We start from the raw sequence: 23,376 nt of genomic DNA, 5'->3' as shown, positions 1-23,376 counted from the left end.
CATCTCTCGAGTTCCTTATCTGACAACTTTCTTGCTCACCTCATTAGAACCCATATCTATTTTCAGAGAAAATGAGGTAAGAAAGTGAGAAATCCAGCAACTTTCTGCTCCCAATTAAGCTCTGGTGGCCTAATCCCTGGGAAATCGGGCTGCTAACCCAAAGGTGGTGCTCTGGCAGTTCAAATCCATGGTGACTCCACAAGAGAAAGATGGGTAATCTCCCTTTGTGATTTACAGCCTCTGAAAACCCTCTGGTGGGTCAGCTATGAGTCCATTCCAACTCAGTGGCACTGTTGGGCTTTGGATTTTGGTGGGGTTGGATTTTTTTTCCATTTTTTTACTAATAAACTTAGTTGCATCTTGACATCTGTCATCACTGTGACTGACATGTCTGTATCCTGTCTAGGGTTAACTTTTCTACTTTACTGTAAGTAAGCTCTGTTTAGACAGACTTGGCCATGTCTATCTTGTTGACCACAGTATCCTGTGCATGTAGCATAAGGCCCAGCACATAATGGGTGTTAATTGAATAAATCTGTACTGTCCATCATTTACCTAGGGGCTTTACTCCAAAAACGACTGGAACAGCACATCAGCAGAGAACTACCAGAAGTCCAGGCTGGGTTTAGAAGGGGTCGTGGTACTAGGGGTATTATAGCTGATGTTAGCTGGATCTTAGCTGAAAGCAGAGAATACCAGAGGAATGTCTATATGTGTTTCATTGACTATGCAAAGGCATTTGACTGTGTGGATCATAAAAAACTGTGGCTGACTCTGAGAAGAATGGGAATCCCAGAACACTTGATTGTTCTAATGCGAAACCTATACTTGGACCAGGAGGCAGTCGTCAGAACAGAGCAAGGGGACACTGCATGGTTCAAAATTGGGAAGGGCCTATGCCAGGGATGCATCCTATCTCCATACCTTTTCAACCTATATGCAGAACAGATTATCCAGGAGGCTGGGCTCTATAAGGAGAAATGTGGGGTCAAGATTGGTGGACGATTTATAACAACCTGCGTTATGTGGATGACACAACCCTGCTTGCTGAAACTGAAGAGGACCTGAAGCACCTGCTGCAGAGGGTCAAGGACTGCAGCCTCCAATATGGATTGAGGCTCAATGTCAAGAAGACAAAGATTCTCACCACTGGACCAATTGGCAGCATCAGGATGGATGGTGAAGAGATTGAGATTGTACACAGCTTTAGTTTGCTTGGCTCCACAGTCAACACTCTTGGCACCAGTAGCCAGAAAATAAAAAAAGGCACATTGCCATGGGAAAGTCCGCAGTTAGGGACCTCTCCAAAGGACTGAAGAGCAATGGTGTCTCTCTGGAGACTAAGGTGCATTTGATACAGGCCATAGTCTTCACAATCACTTGTTAAGCATCAGAGAGTTGGACAATGACCAAGGAGGATAGAAGGAGAATTGATGCCTTTGAGCTGTGGTGCTGGAGAAGAGTATTGAGAATACCATGGACTGCTAGGAAAACAAATAGATTTGTCCTGGAGAGGGTTAAACTGGGTGGCTCCTTGGAGGCAAGGATTCTGAGGCTCCCTCAGCATTTGGACATGTTGTGAGGAGAGACCGGTCCTTGGAGAAAGACATCATGCTTGGGAGGGTAGAGGGACAGCACAGGAGGGGAAGACCCTCTATGAGGTGGATTGATTCAGTGACTGGGTTAATCGGGATGGGAGTGTCAGAGACAGTGCGATTGGTACAGGACAGAGCAGAGTTTAGGGCTATTGTACATAGGGTCACTAAGTCGCAAGTGACTCGACGGCACATACCAATAACAACTCCATATGCCTTCAAATCCTTTCTCTTTGCTTTAGTGTTACCCTTACCTTTGTAACTTTATTTTTAACACGTACATATATTGAAATATCACCCTTTAATAGATTACAAATATTCCAAACTGCCCCTCGATTTCTCCATCTAGATTTTCTGTTAAGTTCACAATTAAGCTTCTAAGAAGTCACTCTATCCATTTCTTGTCTCTCATCATTTCTTAATCTGTTATAGTCTAGTTTTTGCCTGTCAATCCACTGAGATTGCGCTCATCAAGACTACTAATGAGCTCCTTGTCACATTTGATGAACATCTTTTCAGTTTTTTCTTTGCCCTCTCTGCAGCTTTTGACCCTACTGATTGCTCCCAGAAATGTGCTCTTTTGGACTCCTGGGTCCTTCCTTATCTTGACAGAGACTAAGGGTTTAATATTTTTTTAAATTGACAAATAGCTTCATTTCTATCAATACAGTCTCTCTAAGCATCCTCTGACCGTTATTTCTTTCCTAGGGCCATGTCCTTAGTCATCTTTTGCTCTATCAGCTCTCATTGGCAAGGTAATCCATACCAACAATTCCAATAACTACATCTGTGCTGCTTGCTATAGACATGTAGGTCTTCAACTCAGGTCCCTCCAGAGCTTTAAACTCATATATACAGTTGCATATCAGATACATCCATTTGGATTTTTTTATATTTACCAATCTAAAGCAAGCAAGCTGCCCCCCCTTTTTAAATTTCATATTTACCAGTCAAAAGAAATAAGGTCTTTTCTCAAGACTTAGTCATTATGTCTGATATATAATGTAAATAGAGGGAGAAAGAAATGCATCAACATTAAAATTTGTAAGCCTCCTTTTTGTGAGGTTGAAGTCTTGTTTGACTGCTTCAAATCACATGACTTTCTCTTCCTGAAATGATGAGCATATCAATCTAATCATGATAAAATCATAAAATCTAGCTCATCAGAACCCACATTGTTGTTGTGTACCACTGAGTGGAAACCGACCCATTGCTGAACCCTCCAGCAGGTTTACTGAATATTTTTTTTCATATAACGTAAGTGTATCCAATTAAGTACAAAATTTTCCTTTTACCTGTTTCAAACAAAGATTATTTTTAAAGGTATACATTTCCTGTGGATTATATTGTTAAAAGCATGAGTTGAAGTCAGTAAGATTGATTCATGTCTGAAGTATGGCTTTGAATAAACATAATAATAAACTAATCTCTAAGATTGAATCTGTCATCTGTTAGTGAAGGTACTACCTTCCCACCTGCCTCATGGGATAAGACCTGTGTCCCTAACTCATGATGTATCTGAATTGTGACAAACTGCACTTAAAACTGTTTTTTTTGGTATGGGGTACTTTATCATTAGTATAATAAACAATGTTACAGTGCATAATTGGCTGATATTATCATTCTCAGATGTTGAAGTTTATGACTTAGAAGACTATTAGCTGGCTCTGTCTGAAAATTGCCCATGGCAGCAGGTGAGATTTGATGCCTTGAGTCATCAGGGGTCCCTGGCTCCAACAAGCACACACACATGACAATAACAGGCAATTTAAAAAAAAAAGAGTTATATGATGGAGAGATTGGAATAGAATTCTGTCATATGCTGGAGGGAAATGTTTCATAAATTCTGAAGTACTTTACACATGTTAAGACATTATATTTTTGCTTACTCAGAGTTAGTACTGTACACACATTTGTCCAGAAAAACATTAAGGACCCCAGAATCCTGGGTTATATGGAGCTAATACTGTGTTCTTCCTTCACATGGATAAGGATGCTATCATTTACAGTTGTCAGCTTTTTTCCTCCTTCTTATTTTTCCCTTAAAATAAATTCTCCTTTGTATTATTAGTATTCTTCCAAAAGTGTTTCTTTCCTTATTTAATTTGTTACTAATTATGTGCTGTGGGTCTGGAGATTAGTAGAAATGAGTATAAAAAAATCCCCACTGGCATCAAGTAGAGTCCAGTTCACCATGACTTTTGAGGAGGTGAACCTTTACTTGGGGAGGCAAGCCACCTTTCTCCCATGAAATGCCTACATTTTGGGCAACTAACAAGTTGTGCACTATCACCAGGAATCCTTAGAAATTAGTATAGTAGCATAAAGGGGGGGGGGAAGGCTTCCCCAAGAGTCAGGAAATAAGCATTATGGCATGTGACTGTTACAGGGCTATTTTCCTTTATCTCCTGGTTCCTGGATATGTTTTTTTTTATTATTATTAAATTTTATTCGTTTTAATGAACATTTACAGGGATTTTGGGTTTTCATTCCTTCATTGCTGCACCATTCTCTCTACCCTCCTCCCCAGTTTGTTCTTCTTCCGCCATCCGAATGTCTGTTTTAATTGTCCAATTGCCACAGTGCTTGTCAAAGTCAGTTCTGATTAATCTCCTTTGTCGGTGTGTCCTTTGCCATTCCCTATCACTCCTCCCTGAGAGAGACTTCACCCTGATTCATAAGGAAAAGGGGATGGCGTATTCTCTTAGCTACTTCCTGCTGAAAAGGGACGCTGTGGGTTTCAGGGTGAAGATCTTCTCTCACTACTCTAAAGGGCCCCTTTGGCAGTAGGAAACACATAGACTATTATGGAGATTGATTTTGGAATTTAGATGCACTCTTATTGATTGTGCTTGGCTGTACATGTACATATCCTTGAAGATGTATCATGGGGGTGTTGCAACCTAGAAGACACAAATTTGACTAACAAGTTATAAGTACATGAGTCAAAAATGATGGAAAAGTAAAAGAAAGGATTCTTTCATTGTTTTACAAACCCTCCCCCAGGTCCCCTCCACCATGTAGCCCTTGCTCTAGACTCCTGTGATGACAGAAATACCTAGTCATATATCTCTTTTAAACAGTTTTCTCCCTCCTCTGTTTCAGTGCAGTATACATTATTGAACCCATCTTACTCAGTCTCTCCCCAACCCCAAGGACAGTCCCATTCTACAACAGTGGCATCATGTAATATTTGTCCTTTTGTGACTGGGATATTTCACTCAGCATAATGTTCTCCAGAGTCAACCATTTTGAATAATATTGCATGAGTTCCTTGTTTTTTAATGCAGCATAGTATTCCATTGTGCGAATATACCACAGCTTCTCTAGCCATTTGTTTGTTGATGGGCACTTAGGTTGTTTCCAACTCCTTGCTATTGTGAACAAAGCTGCAATAAACATGGGTGTGCATATATCTGCTTGGATGTCAGCTATGGTCTCTTCAGGGTATATTCCCAGTAGTGGAATTGCTGGGTCAAATGGTATCTCTATTTGCAACTTTTTGAGAAAGCACCATACTGCTTTCCACAGGGGTTGCACCATTTTACACTCCCACCAACAGTGAATCAGGGTTCCAGTTTCTCCACAACCTCGCCAGCATTTGTTGCTTGATGTTCTGTTAAATTTTGCTATTTTGACTGGGGTGAGATGATATCTCATGGTTGTTTTAATTTGCATCTCTCTTAGGGCTAGGGATTTTGAACATTTCTTCATGTGCTTGTTAGCCATCTGAATGTCGTCTTCGGTGAAGTGCCTGTTCATATCCTGTGCCCATTTTTCTATTGGATTATTTATCTTTATCTTGTTGGAGAAGATAACATAGATGAATGGGATCTTCTAAGACTCAAATCCCTATGCACATCCAAAAACTTCTCCAGTAGGGTAAAAAGGGAAGCCACTGACTGGGAAAAAGTATTCGGTAATAACATATCAGATAAGGGACTTATATCCAGAATTTATGAAATACTGGATATGTTTTGAATTTTTTTTTTTAGCAAATATTTATTCAGCACAATTAAGTGCCAATTGCTAAAACATAATCCTTGTTCTCATGGAGTTTTCAGTCTTGTACAAAAAGAAGTTAATAAAATCACAAATTATAGTGAAGAGTGATCATTACAGTAGGCAGGAGTTCTGCAAGATTCTGGAACAGAAGAGTTTACTGTAGTTTAGGGAAGGAGTCATGAACAGCTTCACAGAATTTTAACTTTCCAGCCAAGCCTGAAGGATAAACAAGAATCAAGGAACAGGAAGAGATATGTATAAGAGGAGCCACTGAGGCAAAAGAAGTGAGGTCCAGAGTAGAGAGAGAGGAGGAGGAGGAGGAGGAGGGAGAGAGAGAGAGAGAAAACAGTCTTGCCAAGTACTGGAGGAACTAAGACTTCCAGAGTAGCTAACAAAAGGAGAGACAAGAGGTAAAACTAGAGAGGTAAACAGGTAAGGTGTTGGTAACAGAATTTTAAATTTTGAAGTTATTTTTGTATTTGTATCTGCTTGTAGTTTCACTTTCCTATTTTCCAACTAAATTATGCATTTCTTATGAAAAGGGCTTTTATTTTTCCTGTGTGTTATTTTTATAGTGCCACCTAATATTTTCCCTAGGGTAGAATGCTGCCACATTCAGTATGAGGTTTGTTACTACCTCATAAGTTTGTAAAGTTAATTATCAAAAAAGCATAGGCACAGGCATCACACAAAATCCTGACATTTACTAGCTCTGTGGTTCAGGCACAGGTTCTTTAATCTTTTAAAAACTCAGTTCCTTCATCAGCAAGGATATACTGTTAGATGTTATCAGCTACAATTCATGAACCATATGAACGAACAACTGAACCTCACCCTGTCCTATGCCATCCTCACAGTCTCCCACATGCTCAAGCTCACTGTTGCAGTCACTCTGCCAGTCCATCTCATGGAAGGTCTTCTCTTTAGATGACCCTCAACCTTCCCCAGCATGATGCCTTTCTCCAAGGACCAGCCCCTCCTGACAACATGGCCAAAGTATGTGAGACTTGAGACACAGTTTCGCCTTTCTTTTCTCCAAGGAGAACTCTGGTTGGACCTTTGATTTGTTTGTTCTTTTGGCAATCCATGAGGTATGCAGTACTCTTCTCCAATACCACAATTTAAATGCACAGATTCTTCTCTTCCTTACTCACTGTCCAATCTTCAGATGCATAGGAAGCAATTGAAAATATCAGGGTTTGCATTAGGTGCATCTTAGTCTTTTAAGTGACAAGTATAGTGATATTAAATATAGTTTAAATGCTCTAACCCAATATCTCCAGCAAATTGAAAAAGAACAGCAAGAAAACCCGACACCCTTTAAGAAAACTGAAATTATAAAAACAAGAGCAGAAATAAATGAAAAAAAAATATAGTTTAAATGTAGTTTAAACTATTAAGTATTACTATATACTTTTTAAAACTCAAGTATTTTAATCTCTAAAAGGATACAGTGGTATTTCACTCATGCAGGTATTATGAGGATTAAATGAGATTAAATCTGGGAAAATGCATTCAACAAATATTAATTTCCTGTCTCTTCCTCACTCACTTCCCTCCCTGAATTCCTAGTCTTGTTCTTCTTCATCTGCCCCTACATCTCATTCTAGAAACAATCTCTTTTGTCTCTAAGTCTCCTTCTCCAAGCTCCTTTCTCTAAATACTATAAAAGTGCTCACATCCCACAGTAACCTTCTCATTTCTCTTCATCTCTTTCTCACCACACAGCTTAAGAGAACTGTCAAAATTTTCCAACCTCAATAAATTGTTATCTTGGACTTTTAGCTTTGGACCCTAGAAATAATGAAAAGAGAGTAAAGGAGCTATGACCCAAACAGTCTCTTCAAGAGGAAAGTCAGTAGTTTTGGAGATAATGATATGCTGACTGATTCCATTTTGAACTTCAGTTTATCTTTGCAACCAGTCTATTTTCCAATCCTTCCCCCCCCCCCAATTTCTTATAAAATCACCAAATCCCAAGGTTCCTCATCAGTCAGTTTTGATGTTTAGGTTTATATCATTTTACTGTATTTTTTTTAAGAAATTATCTTATTTGAGTGAAAGTTTACAAATCATACTGGGTTTTCCATAATTCATGCTGTATTGTTATGTGCTGTTGACTTGGTCCTGACTCCTAGCTATCTCATGGAGTAATTGGTGGATTGCAACTATGTGCCTTTAGGTTACCAGTGCAGTTCCTTACCCACTAGGCCATCAGAGCTCCAAGAGAACTTACAGATAATGCTTTATAAAGATGCTTACATTTGATTATTGTAATTAATTATAATTTCTAAACAAGTCCTAGGGAGCTCTGGTGACCTAGTGGCAAGAAGCTGTGCTACAATTCCGAAGGAGGCACACCTGTGTGTCACTTCTGACTCTACAGTACACAACAACAATAATCAAATGCTTATCGATGTTACCTTTCCTTTCACTAAACTTAGTTTTGCTGCCATCTCATCAGCCAGTTTTCATTTTGTGTTTAAGCAGGCTATATTACTGATAATTTCGTCCTTTTTTTTAAGGTGAAAGAAAAAAAATGTTTTATTAAAAAAAATATATCCTGCTCTAGTATGGGTCACCCCTCTGATAGTAAACAGGTGGTGCAAAGACCCTTCAGCAGCACGTTGTGGCACAATAGTTGGTCGGCTCTGCAGTTTGACATGCTTCTCGTCATTTCCTTCTTAAGCATGCCCCTTCAAAAGTTAGGCACTTAACACATTCTAGACACTGATCTAAGGATTCCACTCTCATAGCTTCCCACTTTCTACATGAAAAGTATGCACGTATGAGCAACCGACTCCTTCAAAACATGCTATAATTTGTATATGTATATGGAGACTTTGTACCGCCCCAAAGTTCCGTGTTCTGCTGACACCTGCTGGTCACAGAGAATCTAGCTGCCGTGGTACCAACATTTCCCTCTCCAATTTAAAGAAAGTCTCAATCATCTGAGCCACTTTTACGTAGCCGGGTACTGAAGTACACGCATGTGGAAATGTTGCACCATGGCACTACCTTTCCTAGGAGATTCAGGAACAAGCACTCAGATTTCCCGGTTCCTGGCTGGCACCTGGAATCTCCAACCTAAGTTCCAGTGACTCTTATAGCAGAAACTGGGACTTCACTTCTCCCACATCACAGATTATGAAGTGCGAACAGTTTGCAAAGAATTAGTCAGGAAAGAAAGCTCAAACAATTGAGAGTAGGGTATATGTACATACTCCCTACTCCCCAGTAATCAAGACTGTTTTCCCAGAGTGTTATACCCTTTGGCCTCTGTCTTATTTCTAGGAGCCTTGGACTGTTGGCCTTCTTGGTGACAATGGTGATCAACCAACCAGAGGTTAAGCACAGAGAAGGTGGGCGGGACTTGAGGGGTGGGGCCAGGCCAAAGGGCCTCTCACTGGAGCTTCTCTATTCTGTCAGCTCTCCAAGGGAACATACAAAGCAAGACTGACACCCAGCACGGGGCAGGTGAGGTGCTGGCAATGCCAGGATAAACTTTAGGGGTAATGGGGGCAGGAGAGTCTCAAGCTCTTTCAGCCTTAGCTCTGCATGTTGAGAGACTCTCACTTGGGAAAGAATTCTTGGGTCATCGGTGCATATCTCCACCTCAGTATTCCCCGGGGCAGGGTAGCCTCAGGAAGAAAAACATGGTTTGGGATAAGGTGAAGACAGCGAGGGCTGAGGGACAAGGGTGGATACTGGTGTGTGACAGAGTACTGAAGGTTGAAAGAATATCTCAGAAGACGTGAAGGGAGATGGGTTAAAGGGCCAGAGGTAGAGTACAGTCAAAGGATCACAAGGCAGGACCCAGACAAGATGAAAAAGAAAGGTAAAACAGAGACAGATGGCAGACCAAAGGGTAAAACAGAGACGGATAGCAGACCAAACGTGTCATGGCAAGTAGGGGGGAAAAGAGAGCTGGGTTAACAGGAAGGCCAAGGAGGAAGGAAGGCTCACATGGAGCAACCTTCTCTTCCGGCTGGGGAGCATGGCCCAGAAATACCCTGGCCAAACCAGGGGCAAAGCAAGGTTCCAGGTTCTGACTGCGCTGATTCAGTTAGGAAAGAAACCCCAGTTACCCATCTCTTCTACCTCTTCAAACTCCCATGTTGGTTTGGGGGAGAGGGTGAGGCTGCTCCTCATTGTGGTCACAGCCACATCCTGCAGAGCAGGGGAGGGGGAAGTAAGAAGCAAAACAACCAGAAGTACCCTGGGTGAAGAACGTGGGGAGAGAACCCTGGAAACTGACAATGATAGGCCACTAGGACGGTACTTGGTTCAACCCCAGCAAAAGCCCTAAGACCCCTAGTATGGCTGTCCCAAGTGCTTGTTTCTTGGGCCTCCTCAATGAGTTTCAGGACAGGGAGGAAGTTTCTTTGGATTATTTGGTTCGCAGCTCATTTTTATATTTTGCTAATGATGCTGGCCAAATTGTTTAATTTCTCGTAGCTTCTGTCTTCTCACAGTAAATGTGGCTATCTATCTTCCTTAAAGATAGTTGGGAAGACAGAGATAACTCATAAAGCACTTGGCACAGTGTAAAACCAAAAACACCAAACCCATTGCTATTGAGTCAATTCTGGTTCATTACTAGCTCATGTGCTGAAGAATAGAACCCGCTACATAGGGATTTTCTAACAGAAGCGTAACACCAGGGCTTTCATCTGAGCTGCTGCTGGGTGTACTCAAGCAGCCAACTTTTTGATTAGCTGAGTGTAAATTTTGTGTACCATCTAAGAATCTACATGCTCTCAATAAACATTAGGGGTTTTCTTTCCAATAAACATTAGTTATGAAGAATACTACTACTTATAAATCGGAGCACCCTCCCCTCCATTTCTTATTTCTTTAAAGGCAGTATAGACACCAGTTGACATGGGCTTTCGGTATGGACACCAACTGACCTAGGCTTTTGGAGTTAGGGAAAGTTACTTTTGAGCTTGAGTAAGCTTAGCTGAGTGTGCTTGGCTGTAGAACAAGGACAGTAATGCCTACACCTCACAGGTGTATGGTATATACTCAGTGTTACAAACAGTAGCTATGAGACATACTCGCAGGCTAAGTCCTGTTTTCTCCAGTGTAGCAGGGACAGCTTACTACTTCCCCTTAAGACTAAACTCACAGTGGGTTGGCTACACACTTGCAGCCAAAGCTATCACTGCTCCTGGTGTTTTGGAGACTGAGGTTTCCTACAGTATTAGAAAAGCAGGAGTGGGTCATAGACATGAAGGGACTCAGGGAAAGGAAATGAAGATAATGGAGATCGTGATTAGAAAGAAACCAAAGAGAGACAGAAAGGGGAAAAGCCATTTCTCTCTCTCTAAGGAAGCCTGTGGCCTTTCTTCTAGTGGTGGACCGCACAGTTCCCATTTCCCAGGAACCATGGAGACCTTCAGCTCAAAGAATCTGGCACTGCAAGCAGAGAAGAAGCTACTGAGTAAGATGGCAGGTCGGTCTGTGGCCCATCTCTTCATTGATGAGACAAGCAGTGAAGTGCTGGATGAGCTGTACCGTGTGTCCAAGGAGTACACACATAGCCGGGCCCAGGCCCAGCGTGTTATCAAGGACCTAATCAAGGTGGCTGTTAAGGTGGCTGTGCTGCACCGCAGTGGCTGCTTTGGGCCCAACGAGCTGGCACTGGCTGATCGTTTTCGCCAGAAGCTGCGGCAGGGCGCCATGACAGCTCTTAGCTTTGGTGAGGTGGACTTCACCTTTGAGGCCGCTGTGCTGGCCAGCCTGCTGACCGAGTGCCGGGATGTGCTGCTGGAGTTGGTGGAGCATCACCTCACACCCAAGTCACACGGCCGCATTCGCCATGTGTTTGATCACTTCTCTGACCCAAATCTGCTCACAGCTCTCTATGGACCTGACTTTACTCAGCATCTTAACAAGATCTGTAATGGGCTCAGGAAGCTGCTGGATGAAGGGAAGCTCTAAGAGTCCTAAACCCAGCGTATTCCACCTTAGGAAAATAGCTGACTGAGAAAACAAAGAGATAATGGGCTTTCTAACCCTGCTCCTCTGCACTAATGCTTTTCACTCCTTGGGCTTCAGTCCTTCCCAAGAGTGGTTTTGGCTTTGAGACCACCCTGTGTCCAAAGAGCTGGAGAAGGAATGATGCTGAGGACTGAGGCCTTTCTCCCATTTCAGCCGCAGGACAGGAAACAAAGCTGCCTAAAAAAGATGAAGTGAAACTTGGATCTCTATTTGCTCCATAAGGGACATTTGAAATAGGAAATCCCCCTCCCTCTATGAACTAAAGGAAGGGGTACAGTTTGTCCCCCTCTGGGGACATTAAGGACAGAAGGGGGCAAGGGAACCCTTATGGAGATACTATACCTTAGAACTTTCAGTTGTAGACAGAGCCTGGATTAGAGTTAGACCAGAGGTTCTAATCCAGAGTGCAGAAAGAAGGGGCGAGGATAAGGAAAAGTCTCATAGGGGAAATAAAACTACTAAAACATGCTCAGGGCTCAATGTTTAATCTCTCCAGCTTTTCACACCATATGATCATTACAGAGGAAAGGTGATAAATAAACACCACTTAGCTCATATCTCACCATTTCCATACAGGAGTCTGAGGCTTATTTCCATTATCAGTGAGGTTGTCTTACCTACTTGTTCTGTTTAAGAAACTAACAAAAAAGAAAAAATAAATTGTACTGTAAATCAGTGCTAGAAATAGCAAATTGTAGTGGAAAATAAGGGGGAGAGAGATAGGCCGGTGGGAATAGTTAGTGTATAACAAAAAGATTCCCACAACAGACAGGTCTATCCCCCTCTTCAAAACCCCCTCACAGTCCTTCTTCCATCCTCTTAGCCCCACCAGAGGCAGAGGAGCAGGTTAGAGGGATGAACTGGTGAGGTGGCAGGTTCAGTACCCTGTAGTACTATTTTTTTTCTAAACAAAATATGGGAAGCTATAGAGCACTAGTTAGTCAGGGCTGATCCTAGACCTTTCACCCTCTGACTGAGGGAACGGCTCAGCAGTCCTCCATTCTCTGCGGGAGGACTAAATCATTCACTGTTTCATCCTCAATAACATGTTTTGCTAAGGAGGTGGGGAGCCAGCCATCGCTGGCTCGCTGTTCTCTGGGTCCCCTACACCCAATCCCTAACCAAACCCACTGCCACTGAGTCAATTCTAACTCCTAGAGACCCGATGAGACAGAGTAGAACTGTTCACAGGCTTCTGAGGCAGTAAATCTTTATGGGAGCAGTTACCTCCTCTTGCTCCCACGGAACAGCTGGCAGGTTGACATTATTGACCTTCGGTGAGCAGCCCAGAGTTAGACCCACTATACCACTACAACTCCTTTCCTTACCCAGGAGCTTTAGAAATCCCATTTTTCGGCTAAGAGTAGGTAGGAAACACAGCAAATAAATATTATTTCAACATAGCACCAAATAAATTAAATATATAGTTAGAGATAGGGACAAAGTTGGGAATGGAGGCTGTCCCTGCTTCCCTGCTCTAAGGCCAAGGAATGGTGAGGGGATGGGAAGGCAGCAGGGATATGAAAAGAGCCATCTCAATCTAAAGGATAACTCTAGATTCGGGGAGCGGGGAAGGGGGGAATCCCAAAACTGACAAGAGGTCTATTTCCCATCCATTAATTCTGTAATAAAACTTCCCCAGGCTGAAGAACCTTTGGGTGGACAAGGAGGCTGGGGAAGATGGAGGAGTGGAGGGAGGTGGGCTAGGAAGCCATGTTCTTAAGCCTCACCTCAGGCTCCTCTACCCCTCAAGCTATTCCTTCAACATCTTGCTTCTCTCAGTCAATTCTGCGCCATCAGAGTTTGAAGATTTCATCCTCCTGGTCCCGTAGTGTCCGGGTCCGTGAGGTCCGGGTTAGTGGCACAGGACCCAAGACTGCTCGCTGCTGCATCCGAGGTGAGCTCAGGTGGGGACCAGCATCCTCCCCAGGCACCCTGGAGATGGGGAAAGAGTGACAGCAAGGAAACAACTGAAGATGGCCCAAATGGAAAGGTCCGTGTGAAGCTAACCTCCCCTAACAAAGGAGCCGGTTGCTCTAAGATGGTATCTGAATTTCTTCTGGAAAAATCCTAACCCTAATATTCCTTGATGGATCATCAGAGCATTAAGTTCTATTCCAGTGAGAATTCAGACCCAGTTTCCTAGTGCCTCTCCTCATTCCTGCAGCCACTGGCTCTGCTCACTGTCTTGAGGTCATCAGGGGAAAAGGCATCACTGTGCTTCTGCTGGCTCTGTGCTTACTTGTGTACATGGTTTGGGTAAGGCTGGAAGAATGGAAGAGTTCATGATGGAGGGGCTTATGAAGAATCATTTAAAACTTACCCACTTTCCCCTTTTTTCAGCTTTTGGGCAGCAACTTGCTTTGACAGGCTGATCTGTGAATCAAGTTTCTTAAGGAAGTCAGAGGCTGAGAGGTCATGGATGGGCGTGGGGGATTCCTGACCAGGTGTGGGGAGAACGTCACCATTGGCACGTCTCGAACTTGTCACTTGCTTTTTCCTCTCAGCTGTGTGCTGTCTAACTTCATCCTTACTTGACTGTTTCTCTTCTTCTTCATCTTTCTCTTCTTCAGAATCCAAACCATTGAACAGGTCTCTGGGCTCTCTCAGGATGGGGATGTAGAGGGTTTTCTTCAGGAAGATGGAGTCATTAGTATAAAGGCGATTTGCACGCTTAATTTGCTCCATCTTAAAGGAAAAGTAAATAAAATTTGTAATAGTAGTTATTAATAAATAACATTAGTAGCTATTAATAAGATTAATTTTATCAACCTTGTCAATACTGAGTGCATTATAAATGAAAATGGATAACATTTTAAAATATTTATTTAAAAATAAACTTATCACATGTTAATATAAATATTTTCATAATAATAACAACTATTTCTCAAAACTAACAAAATGGGGAGAGGTACGAAGAGAATAGAAAAAGAATAGAGAGACGATGAACCTGCATTGGAACAGATGAAGGGAAGAACTGTCTGGAAGGAATATATGATCAGCCATTATATGTACGGCAATAATCTGGTACAAGAGGGCACTGCAAAGTGGGTTAGGGGAGGGCAGAGGGAGGCAGAAATCAGAAGATGTGTAACAGTGAATGAATGAAACCCAATCTTCCTGTAAACTTTCATTAGTGTAACAGTGAATGAATGAAACCCAATCTTCCTGTAAACTTTCATTAAAATCTCAATTAAAAAGATGAAAAAAATCTCCACAAAACAAAATGTAAGTAGGAGTGAGGCACTGCTTTATACTTTTACAAATCAATATATAATGTCTGACTTAACAGAAGACAACAGATTCTCTTATCTTGTGCAGTACCACACCTAATGCAGTCTGTAGACAATTCTATTAGAGTCAAGGAGAATAAGATTAAAAAAGGCAAATAAAGGCTAATTATTAGTTTTGACCTTGTGGATTCCTGAGAAAGTATCAAGGATCCTTTTGGATTTCCAGATGCCATTTGCGAACTGCTGTCAAAAATGAAGGAACCAAGAATCAGAGGTTACATGATTTATCTAAAATTGCAAGAACAAGTAGAATGGGACTAAAACCAGAATCCTGGCCATTGTATTCCTTCTGGGAACGCTTTCCTCAACATATTATTAGTAATTTCATTGATCAAATGTAATTTAGTTCTTATTTATAAAATACTGAACACAGTTACTGGCATCACCATCTACTTGGTCTCTCAAGGTAGAAGTATCAATGTCATCCTTAACTTATACTTTCCTTCCACTACCCATGTCCAAATGGTCAACAGAAGCTCTTAAAAAAATTTGTCACTTATGCTTTCCATGCTATGTCTACTGTTGTTGCTTTAGAATCTAAGTATCCAATCCATTATTGCTGAGTCAATTAAAATGTATAGGAGAGAATGGGAGCTTTTGTGGCAAGTGCCAAGAAACTGCACTGCAATCCTGAAGGTACGCAGTTCAAGGCCACCAGCTGCTCCATGAGAGACTGATGGGCAATCTCCTCCTATGTGATTAACTGCCTCTGAAAACCCACCAGAGGGTCTACTATGAGTCTGTTCCGACTCCATGTTACACAACAACATAAGAGAGACCAGAAATGTCTCACGTGGTTTCCTAGGCTGTAAGTCTTTATGGAAGCAGATGGCCCTATCTTTCCTTCATGAGACTTTAAAACTAAAAAAAAAAAATCACTACCATTCATTTGATACCGACTCATAGCTGCCCTTCCAATGGGTTCTCTGGGGCTATAAATTGGCCAGGAGGAGACTGTCTTTTCACTTTCTCCCACAGAGTTACTAGTGGATTGAACTAGCAGAGGTGTGGCCTTTGGGTTAGCGGCACACCTCCCTAAGGATAGCTGGCAGGTACTTTGAGTTGACTAGGATGCATAGCAACTCTATGAACAACAAATCTGAAGCTTGCCCTATCCTGTGCCATCCTCACAATCGCTGATATATTCGGGCTCACTGGGTCCATCCATCTTTTTGAGGGGCTTCCTCTCTTTCTCTCCCTCCACCTTTCCCAACATATTTTTTCCAAGGACTCATCATTCCTGACAACATGCAGAGCAGATTTTTTTTATCTTGGTTATTCAACAGAATTTTTTTTTTAAAAATAATTATTTCCAGTTACCTTTTTCTTGTGATTTGAGCAAACATTTACAGAACAAATTGATATTCCATTCAGCAATCCATACAGATTATGAATCCCTGACATAGATAACAACCTGTTGTTGTTGTTGTTATGTGCCATCGAGTCGCTTGCGACTCATAGCGACCCCATGTACAACAGCCCTAAACCCTGCTCTATCCTGTGCCAATCTCACTGCCTCTGACACATCCATCCTGATTACCCAAGTCACTGAATCAATCCACCCCACAGAGGGTCTTCCCCTCCTGCGCTGTCCCTCCACTCTGCCCAGCATGATGTCCCTCTCCAAAGACCTCTCCTTACATGTCAAAAGCATGTCAGGCGAAGCAAGAGAACAACATTGTAAAAGCGTTCCTCTCGCTCCTTTCTTGTTTTCTGTGCTTATTCATTCATTTGTCCTATCTCTTGCTGCCTTCTGAGATTTATCCTTGAGCACATGTGTGGTTTGGATCTTGTATTGCTGATTGTTCTACGGGGTAGTTCCTTCCTGATGTTACTTGATAAGCTTGTCTAATGTATGGTATCTAAAAGTTTTCAAATGGTTCTCCTCTCCATTCCTACCGTCTTATATCTTACTGTTTCCATGCATCCATGTTTCTTAAAAATAATAAATAAATAAAATATGCCCCCCTTTTCCCTTTATTGCATACCATTGAATCCGATCTGACTGGCACAGAAGGAGAGTGCCTTTCCTTCCCCAGAAGAGCATCTGGTGGATTTGAATTGCACTTCTTCAGGACTGCAGTGCAGCTTCTTGCCGCCAGGCCACCAGTTGTTGTTATTGTTGTTACGTGCTATCAAGTCGCTTGTGACTCATAGCAACACTATGTATAAGAGCCCTAAACGCCGTTCTATCCTGTGCCAACCTCGCTGTCTCAAACACACTCATTCCCACCACTCCACTCACAGAATTGATCCATCTCATCGAGGGTCTTCCTCTCCTGCGCTGTCCCTCCACTCTCCCAAACATGATGGATGTCCCTCTCCAAGGACCAGTTCCTCCTTGCAACATGCCCAAAGTATGTCAGACGAAGCGTCAGAATCCTTGACGCCAAGGAGCATTCTGGCTTTACCCTCTCCAGGACAAACCTGTTTGTTCTCCTACCAGTCCATGGTATATTCAACACTCTTCAGCACCACAGCTCAAAGGTATCAATTCTCCACCAGAGTCCCCCTAAAAATGCCCTTTTTATAACATCCTATGGCTCTTTCCTCTTCCTACCAAAGGGTAAAATCTGTATTAGTATTAAGCAACCTTCTCCTCAAAGGCAGTGTCTAGCTTTCCACTCTCCTGCCACCTATACATTTTAGCATTCTGAACTTTTCCCTTTTCATTGAACATTCTATGCTCTTTCACATGCTTGCCTTTTCTCAGACTACTCTTTCTGGCTGAAATGCTCAATAGTACTTTCTCTGCTTAGAAAATATGTCTGTATCACTTTCTTTGTGTTCACTTATGAGAGCTCTTATGTCCTAGTGTAAATACTGCAGAAATAACATCTACCCTATTACATTATTACTCATGTCTTCGTCCTTCATATTATGAGCGAGTCATCTAGTGGAGGAGATGGCAGCTTGTTGTCTTGTATCCCACAAGGTGTGATATTAATGGGTCTTACTAGTGCCTCATTTTTAATAAACTGAACAAATAAACCACAAAGTAAAACATACAAACTAAGAATATAGATAGTATAACTACAAGAGAGCCAAGTTGTCAGTTTTGGAAACCGATCATCAGTCTGGAAAGTCTTACTTGTCAAACATGAGAGCTGTTTCTACTCTAGGACAGACTACTACAACACACTTAACTAATAAAATCTTACACTGTTATAATGTGCTTAAAAATAAATCTGATTAATATGAACAATAAAAATACTTAATATTCATTTGTATTTTTACACATTTACTTTGCCAAGTGCTTTTGATTCTACTTGTCTAGATAATATCCCAGGTCCCTTCTAGCTTCAAGATGTCCTGAATTAATCTGTGAAGGTTTGGTTTCTTATCTTTTATGTTAGAAGAACCATATAAAGGAACATTGCTATACTTTTAAAAAGGATAAACCCAAATTTAAAGCCGTCAGGGATCCTGGGTCACAGAGCAATAGCTTTTTTTTTTTAAATTGAGATTTTAATGAAAGTTTATAAAGAACTTGGATTTCCATTCATTCACTGTTGCACATTTTCCTCCTGGCCTCTACCCCAGGTAGCTTTTTTCTTGGGGAAAAAAGTTCTTTCATGAGCAACAGTTTTTTAAGAGCTAGAAAATCCCACAAAATCTAGATAGCATAATCTCTCTTTTTGATTGCTATGCTCAGAGCACCAGAAATTCAAGCTAGATTCAGAAATGGTCCAGGCACAAGGGATATTATTACTGTTGGATAGACTTTGGCTAAAAGCAAAGAAAACCAGAAGGATGTCTGTTGTGGTTGTTATGTGCCATCGCGTTACCTGCGACTCCTAGCGACCCTATGTATAACAGCCCTAAACCCTGCTCTATTCCTTGACAATCTTATTGTCTCTGACACACCTACGCTGCCCCCCCATTACCCCAGTGACTAAATCAATTCATCTCATTGAGGGTCTTCCTCTCCTGCACTGTCCCTCCACCCTCCCAAGCATGATGTCCCTCTGTTTCGCATACAGATTGAAAAGATATGGGGACAGGAGACATCCTTGATGCACAACCTTTCCAATTTTGAACCATACAGTGTTTCCTTGCTCTATTCTGATGACTGTCTCCTGGTCCAAGTATAGGTTTCACATATGCACAATCAAGTCTTCTGAGATTCCCATTCTTATCAGAGTCAGTCACAGTTTCTTGTGATCCACACAGTCAAATGCCTTTGCATAGTCAATGAAACACAGATGGACATTCCTCTGGTACTCTCTGCTTTCAGACAAGATCCATCTGACATTAGCTATAATATCCCTAGTGCTATGGCCTCTTCTAAATCCAGCCTGCACTTTAGACAGTTCTCTGTTGATGTACTGTTCCAGTCGTTTTTAGACAATCTTCAGCAGAATCTTGCTTGCATGTGATATCAATGATACTGTTCGATAATTTCCACACACTGTCAGATCACCTTTCTTTGGAATGGAAACAAATATAGATTTCTTCCAGTAAGTAGGACAAGTGGTTGTCCTCCAGATTTCTTGGCACAACTTGGTGAGCACATCCAGGGTAGCGTCTATTTGTTGAAATAAGTCAATTGGTATGCCATCAATTCCTGGGGACTTGTGTTTTGTCAATTCTTTCAGAGCAGCTTGAACTTCTTCCTTCATCACCACAGGCTCTTGCTTATATGTTATTTCATGAAATTCTTCTGTGTCCGCCAATTCCTTTTGGTACGATGACTCTGTATACTCCTATCTTCTTTTAATGCTTCCTGGATCATTTACAATTCTGCTCAAAGCATCATAAAGTATCGCAACTCAAGGTTTTCCAACTCCTTGGAGAAAGATATTTATTTGTGTTTTTATTGACCAAGTAAAGGCATTTGACTGTGTGGATTACAATAAAATATGGCTAATATTGAAAAAAATATGAATCTCAGAACACATAAATGTGCTCATGCAAAACCAATACCTAGACCAAGAAGTTATTGTCCAGAGTGAGGGAAAACAGCAAAGTTTAAAATTAGGAGAGATTGCTGGTGAGGTTGTGGAGAGACTGGAACTCTTATTCATTGATGGTGGCAATGTAAAATGATACAATCATTACAGAAGGCAGTCTGGCACTTTCTCAAAAAATTGTAAAAAGAAATACTATTTGACCCAACAATTCCACTACTAGGGATACACACCATAAAGAAACCAGAACTTCGACTCAATGAGATGTATTCATACCCATATTTATTGCTGTGTTATTCAATGGTAAAGAGATGGAAACAACCCAAGTGCCCATCAGCCAAAGAATGGATAGCAAAACTACGATATATTCACACAAAGGAATATTACACAACACGAAAAAACAATGAGCTCGTAAAACACTACATAACACTGTGGAGCCTGGAGGACATTATGCTAAGTGAAACAGCTGATCACAAAAGGCCAGATACCGGATAACATCACTGTTATACAATAGAACTGATGTGACAAGTATGGGGGAGAATAGGAAAAGCATGCATAAATAATGAACACTCTGTTGGAACAGATGAAGGGAAGAACCAAATAAAAGGAATATGTGATTAAGTATTATATGTATGGCAACAGTCTTGAACAAAAGGTTCATGGCAAAATGGACTGGGGGACGGGTGAAAGGTCACCTGGAAGCTGGGCAGCCACACCCCTTGAGAAACATTCCAGTGTTGTAGCCAATCAGAAGAGAGCATGACCACTTGCCACTTTCTGCTTAATGCCAGCCTTGACTCAACTCACTTAAAGGGTCCTGGGCAGATCCATACAGGGGAAGGGGCAGAGGGCATCCAATTAATGCCCTCTACAGGAAGCTGACCACTGAATGGATCAACTTACACCCCCACAGGCCTTCCCAATAAAACCTTTGTTGTAACTTTCCCTTGTGAGACTTCCCATTCCTACTGCCTACCTCTGAATTGGGTGCATGGAGTTGCCAAGAGTTGATAATTCTTTGATTTACTTCATCTGGTTCTCCACCTTTTCGCCTTTTTACCTCACAAGGGGGAGGGAGTGGAGGCAAGAAAATGTGCAACAATGAATAGATTTTTAAAAAAGATATTAAAAGGCTTTCGGCCTCTGTGCAAGGTGAATGCGTGGGTAGGTGCAGTAGCAGTGGTGCTGTTATGGGCTCATCAGGCCCTGGGCCCTGAGCCGCAGGAGCAGCAGCCTAGAAATCGAAACTTCAAGATGGCTGACCAAGACCCCGGGGGCATTGGCCTCCTCCAGCAGATGGTGGCTTCAGGCACTGGGGTGACAGTCACCTCTCTCTAAACGACACCCCTGGACGTGGTGAAGGTGGCCTGCAGTCCCAGCACCCCTCAGGAGCCAGTGAACCAACACCTCCCCCTAGACTGTGGAGCATCTCCTACACCAAACTGTCGTCCCCTCTCCAACCTGCTGGGAAGTGCCTCCTGTACTGCAATGGAGTCCTGGAGCCAGTACACCTGTGCACAAATGGGGCATGCTGTGCCACCTGGTTTCAGGATACCACCCACTTCACTGGCACCATGGATGCCTTTGTAAAGAGTGTGAGACATGAGGGCACCAGGACCGTGTGGAGTGGCCTCCCAGCCACCCTGGTGATGACTGTGCCAGCCACCGCCATTCACTTCACCACCTATGACCAACTCAAGACCTTCCTGTGTGGGCGAAACTTGACCTCTGACCTCTATGCGCCCGTGGTGGCTGGCGCTCTGGCCCGATTGGGCGCAGTGACTGTGATCAGCCCCTTGAGCTGGTGCGGAAGAAGCTGCAGGCTCAGCATGTGTCGTACTGGGAGCTGGGTGCCTCTGTTCAGGCTGCAGTGGCTCAGGGAGGCTGGCGCTCTCTGTGGCTGGGCTGGGGGCCCACTGCCCTCCGGGATGTGCCCTTCTCGGCTCTATATTGGTTCAACTACAAGTTGGTGAAGAGCTGGCTAAGTGGGTCCAGGCCAAAGGACCAGACATCTGTGAGCATCAGCTTCATAGCCAGCAGCATCTCAGGGACAGTGGCAGCCATCCTGACTCTGCCTTTCGATGTGAAGACTCAGGGCCAGGGCCAGCTGGGAGCGATGAGGCCATGAGAGTGAGGCCTCCACGTGTGGACTTGACCTGGCTGCTGCTGTGGAGGATCCAAGCCGAGTCAGGGACCAAGAGATTCTGCAGGCTTCCTCCCAAGGATCATCAAGGCTGCTACCTCCTGTGCCATCATGATCAGCGCTTATGAGTTTGGCAAAAGGTTTTTCCAGAAACTCAACCAGGAGCGAATGCAGCAGGGCCCTTAAAAGGGGCCAGGGGTTGAGGACCCACCCCCACCTACTTATGGATGGATGCAGGCAGGAGACTGAGCCAAGTGCCTTTCCCTCAGCACTGAGGGGTCAGGAGCTGCTTCCCTTCCCCCGGCCCCCCTCCTCAGGGACCCCTCAGACATGGCCTGCTTTCTGCTGCTCCCCATTCCTGAGGCTCAAGAAGCATCACTCTCCTACCTTCTAAGTTCAAGACTAAATCTGCTGTCTGCCCACATCCTCATTTCCCTGTTTTGTTTTGGTGTTTTTTTTGCTGTAACTGGACCTGCCCCTCAGGAACCAAACACCCTGCCTGGTCCTCCTCAATCTTCCCTACCTCCATTAATTCCTTATGTCTAAAGAAAAAAAAGATATTAAAAAACCTCATTACATTTGAGATTAGGTTCTAATACAAATTAAAAAAATAAGCAACATCAGGAAAGGTATGCATCAAAGCTGTATCTTTTCTCCATGACTATCCGCTCTTTATGCTGCATTGGAGAAACTGGACTATGTGAAGAAGAATATGACATTAAGTTTACAAGAACACTCATCAACAAACTGTGTTATGGAGATGACAGAGTCTTGTTTGCTGAAAGTGAAAAGAACTTGAAACACTGCTGCAGAAGATCAAAGAATACAGCCTTCAGTATGGATTACATTTCAACATCAAGAAAACAAAAATTCTCACCATTGGACTAATAGACAACATCGTGGCAGATGGAGAAAAAACTGAAGATGTCAACCATGGGAAGCCAAATTTCATGCTAAATATTTATAATAAACCAAATGCTATTTCAGGATATGAGGGAGGTGTGGATACAAGCTGAAATTCACCCTGAAGCACTAAGGCAAACTTCAGATGTTTACATGGGTAGGCACTAAGGCAAACCATAAGTGTTTACAGGATTCTTGTATTGCATTTGCTAACCCCTCCCTACTGAGTCAAGCATAAGGTTTTCAATGTAAAGAAATGGACTTCATTTACATAGAATTCTCTTCATGATTTGCTCCCTCACAATATTCAATAAAGGCATAGGGAAGCTGGGATCCTGCTTCAGTTGTTTGAGAACTGTTCGTCTCCTGCTTTACCTCTGTTTACTTATACATTCTTGGTTATTAATATACTTTACCCTTGGTCTGCAACAGTCAATGATTTAATCTTACTTGAACCCACAATCAACACCCATGGTAGCAGCAGTCAAGAAATAAAAAAGCCTAGGCGCTGGCTGAAAATC

The 23,376-nt window shown here is 42.5% G+C and overlaps 2 protein-coding genes and 1 pseudogene across 2 annotated transcripts in view; 2 read left to right on the top strand and 1 right to left on the bottom strand.

Moving 5' to 3' along the window:
- The first annotated feature begins 10,991 nt into the window (after positions 1-10,991).
- Positions 10,992-11,546, top strand: TNFAIP8L2 (tumor necrosis factor, alpha-induced protein 8-like 2). The gene has a single exon (XM_006900112.1). The coding sequence runs from the start codon at positions 10,992-10,994 to the stop codon at positions 11,544-11,546; it is 555 nt and encodes a 184-aa protein (XP_006900174.1).
- Positions 11,547-13,402: 1,856 nt separating this feature from the next.
- Positions 13,403-23,376, bottom strand: part of LYSMD1 (LysM, putative peptidoglycan-binding, domain containing 1) — a 22,946-nt gene continuing 12,972 nt past the window's right edge. Inside the window, exons 2-3 of the mRNA XM_006900108.1 lie at positions 13,930-14,294; positions 13,403-13,541 (exon numbers count right to left, since the gene is read on the bottom strand). Of these exons, the coding sequence (XP_006900170.1) occupies positions 13,403-13,541; positions 13,930-14,294 (504 nt within the window). The remainder of the gene's footprint in view (positions 13,542-13,929; positions 14,295-23,376) is intronic.
- On the top strand, positions 21,064-22,138 carry LOC102869292 (annotated as a pseudogene).

Source organism: Elephantulus edwardii, unplaced genomic scaffold (genome assembly GCF_000299155.1).
Source record: "Elephantulus edwardii isolate Elephantulus edwardi_28Jun2011 unplaced genomic scaffold, EleEdw1.0 scaffold00273, whole genome shotgun sequence".
NCBI lineage: Eukaryota > Metazoa > Chordata > Mammalia > Macroscelidea > Macroscelididae > Elephantulus > Elephantulus edwardii.
Note: the sequence above shows the minus strand (reverse complement) of the source record. Positions and strands in the feature narration are given on the sequence as shown.

Bases quoted from the DNA above. Each gene is read 5' to 3' on its own strand.
- TNFAIP8L2 (XM_006900112.1), top strand. From the start codon at position 10,992: ATGGAGACCTTCAGCTCAAAGAATCTGGCACTGCAAGCAGAGAAGAAG.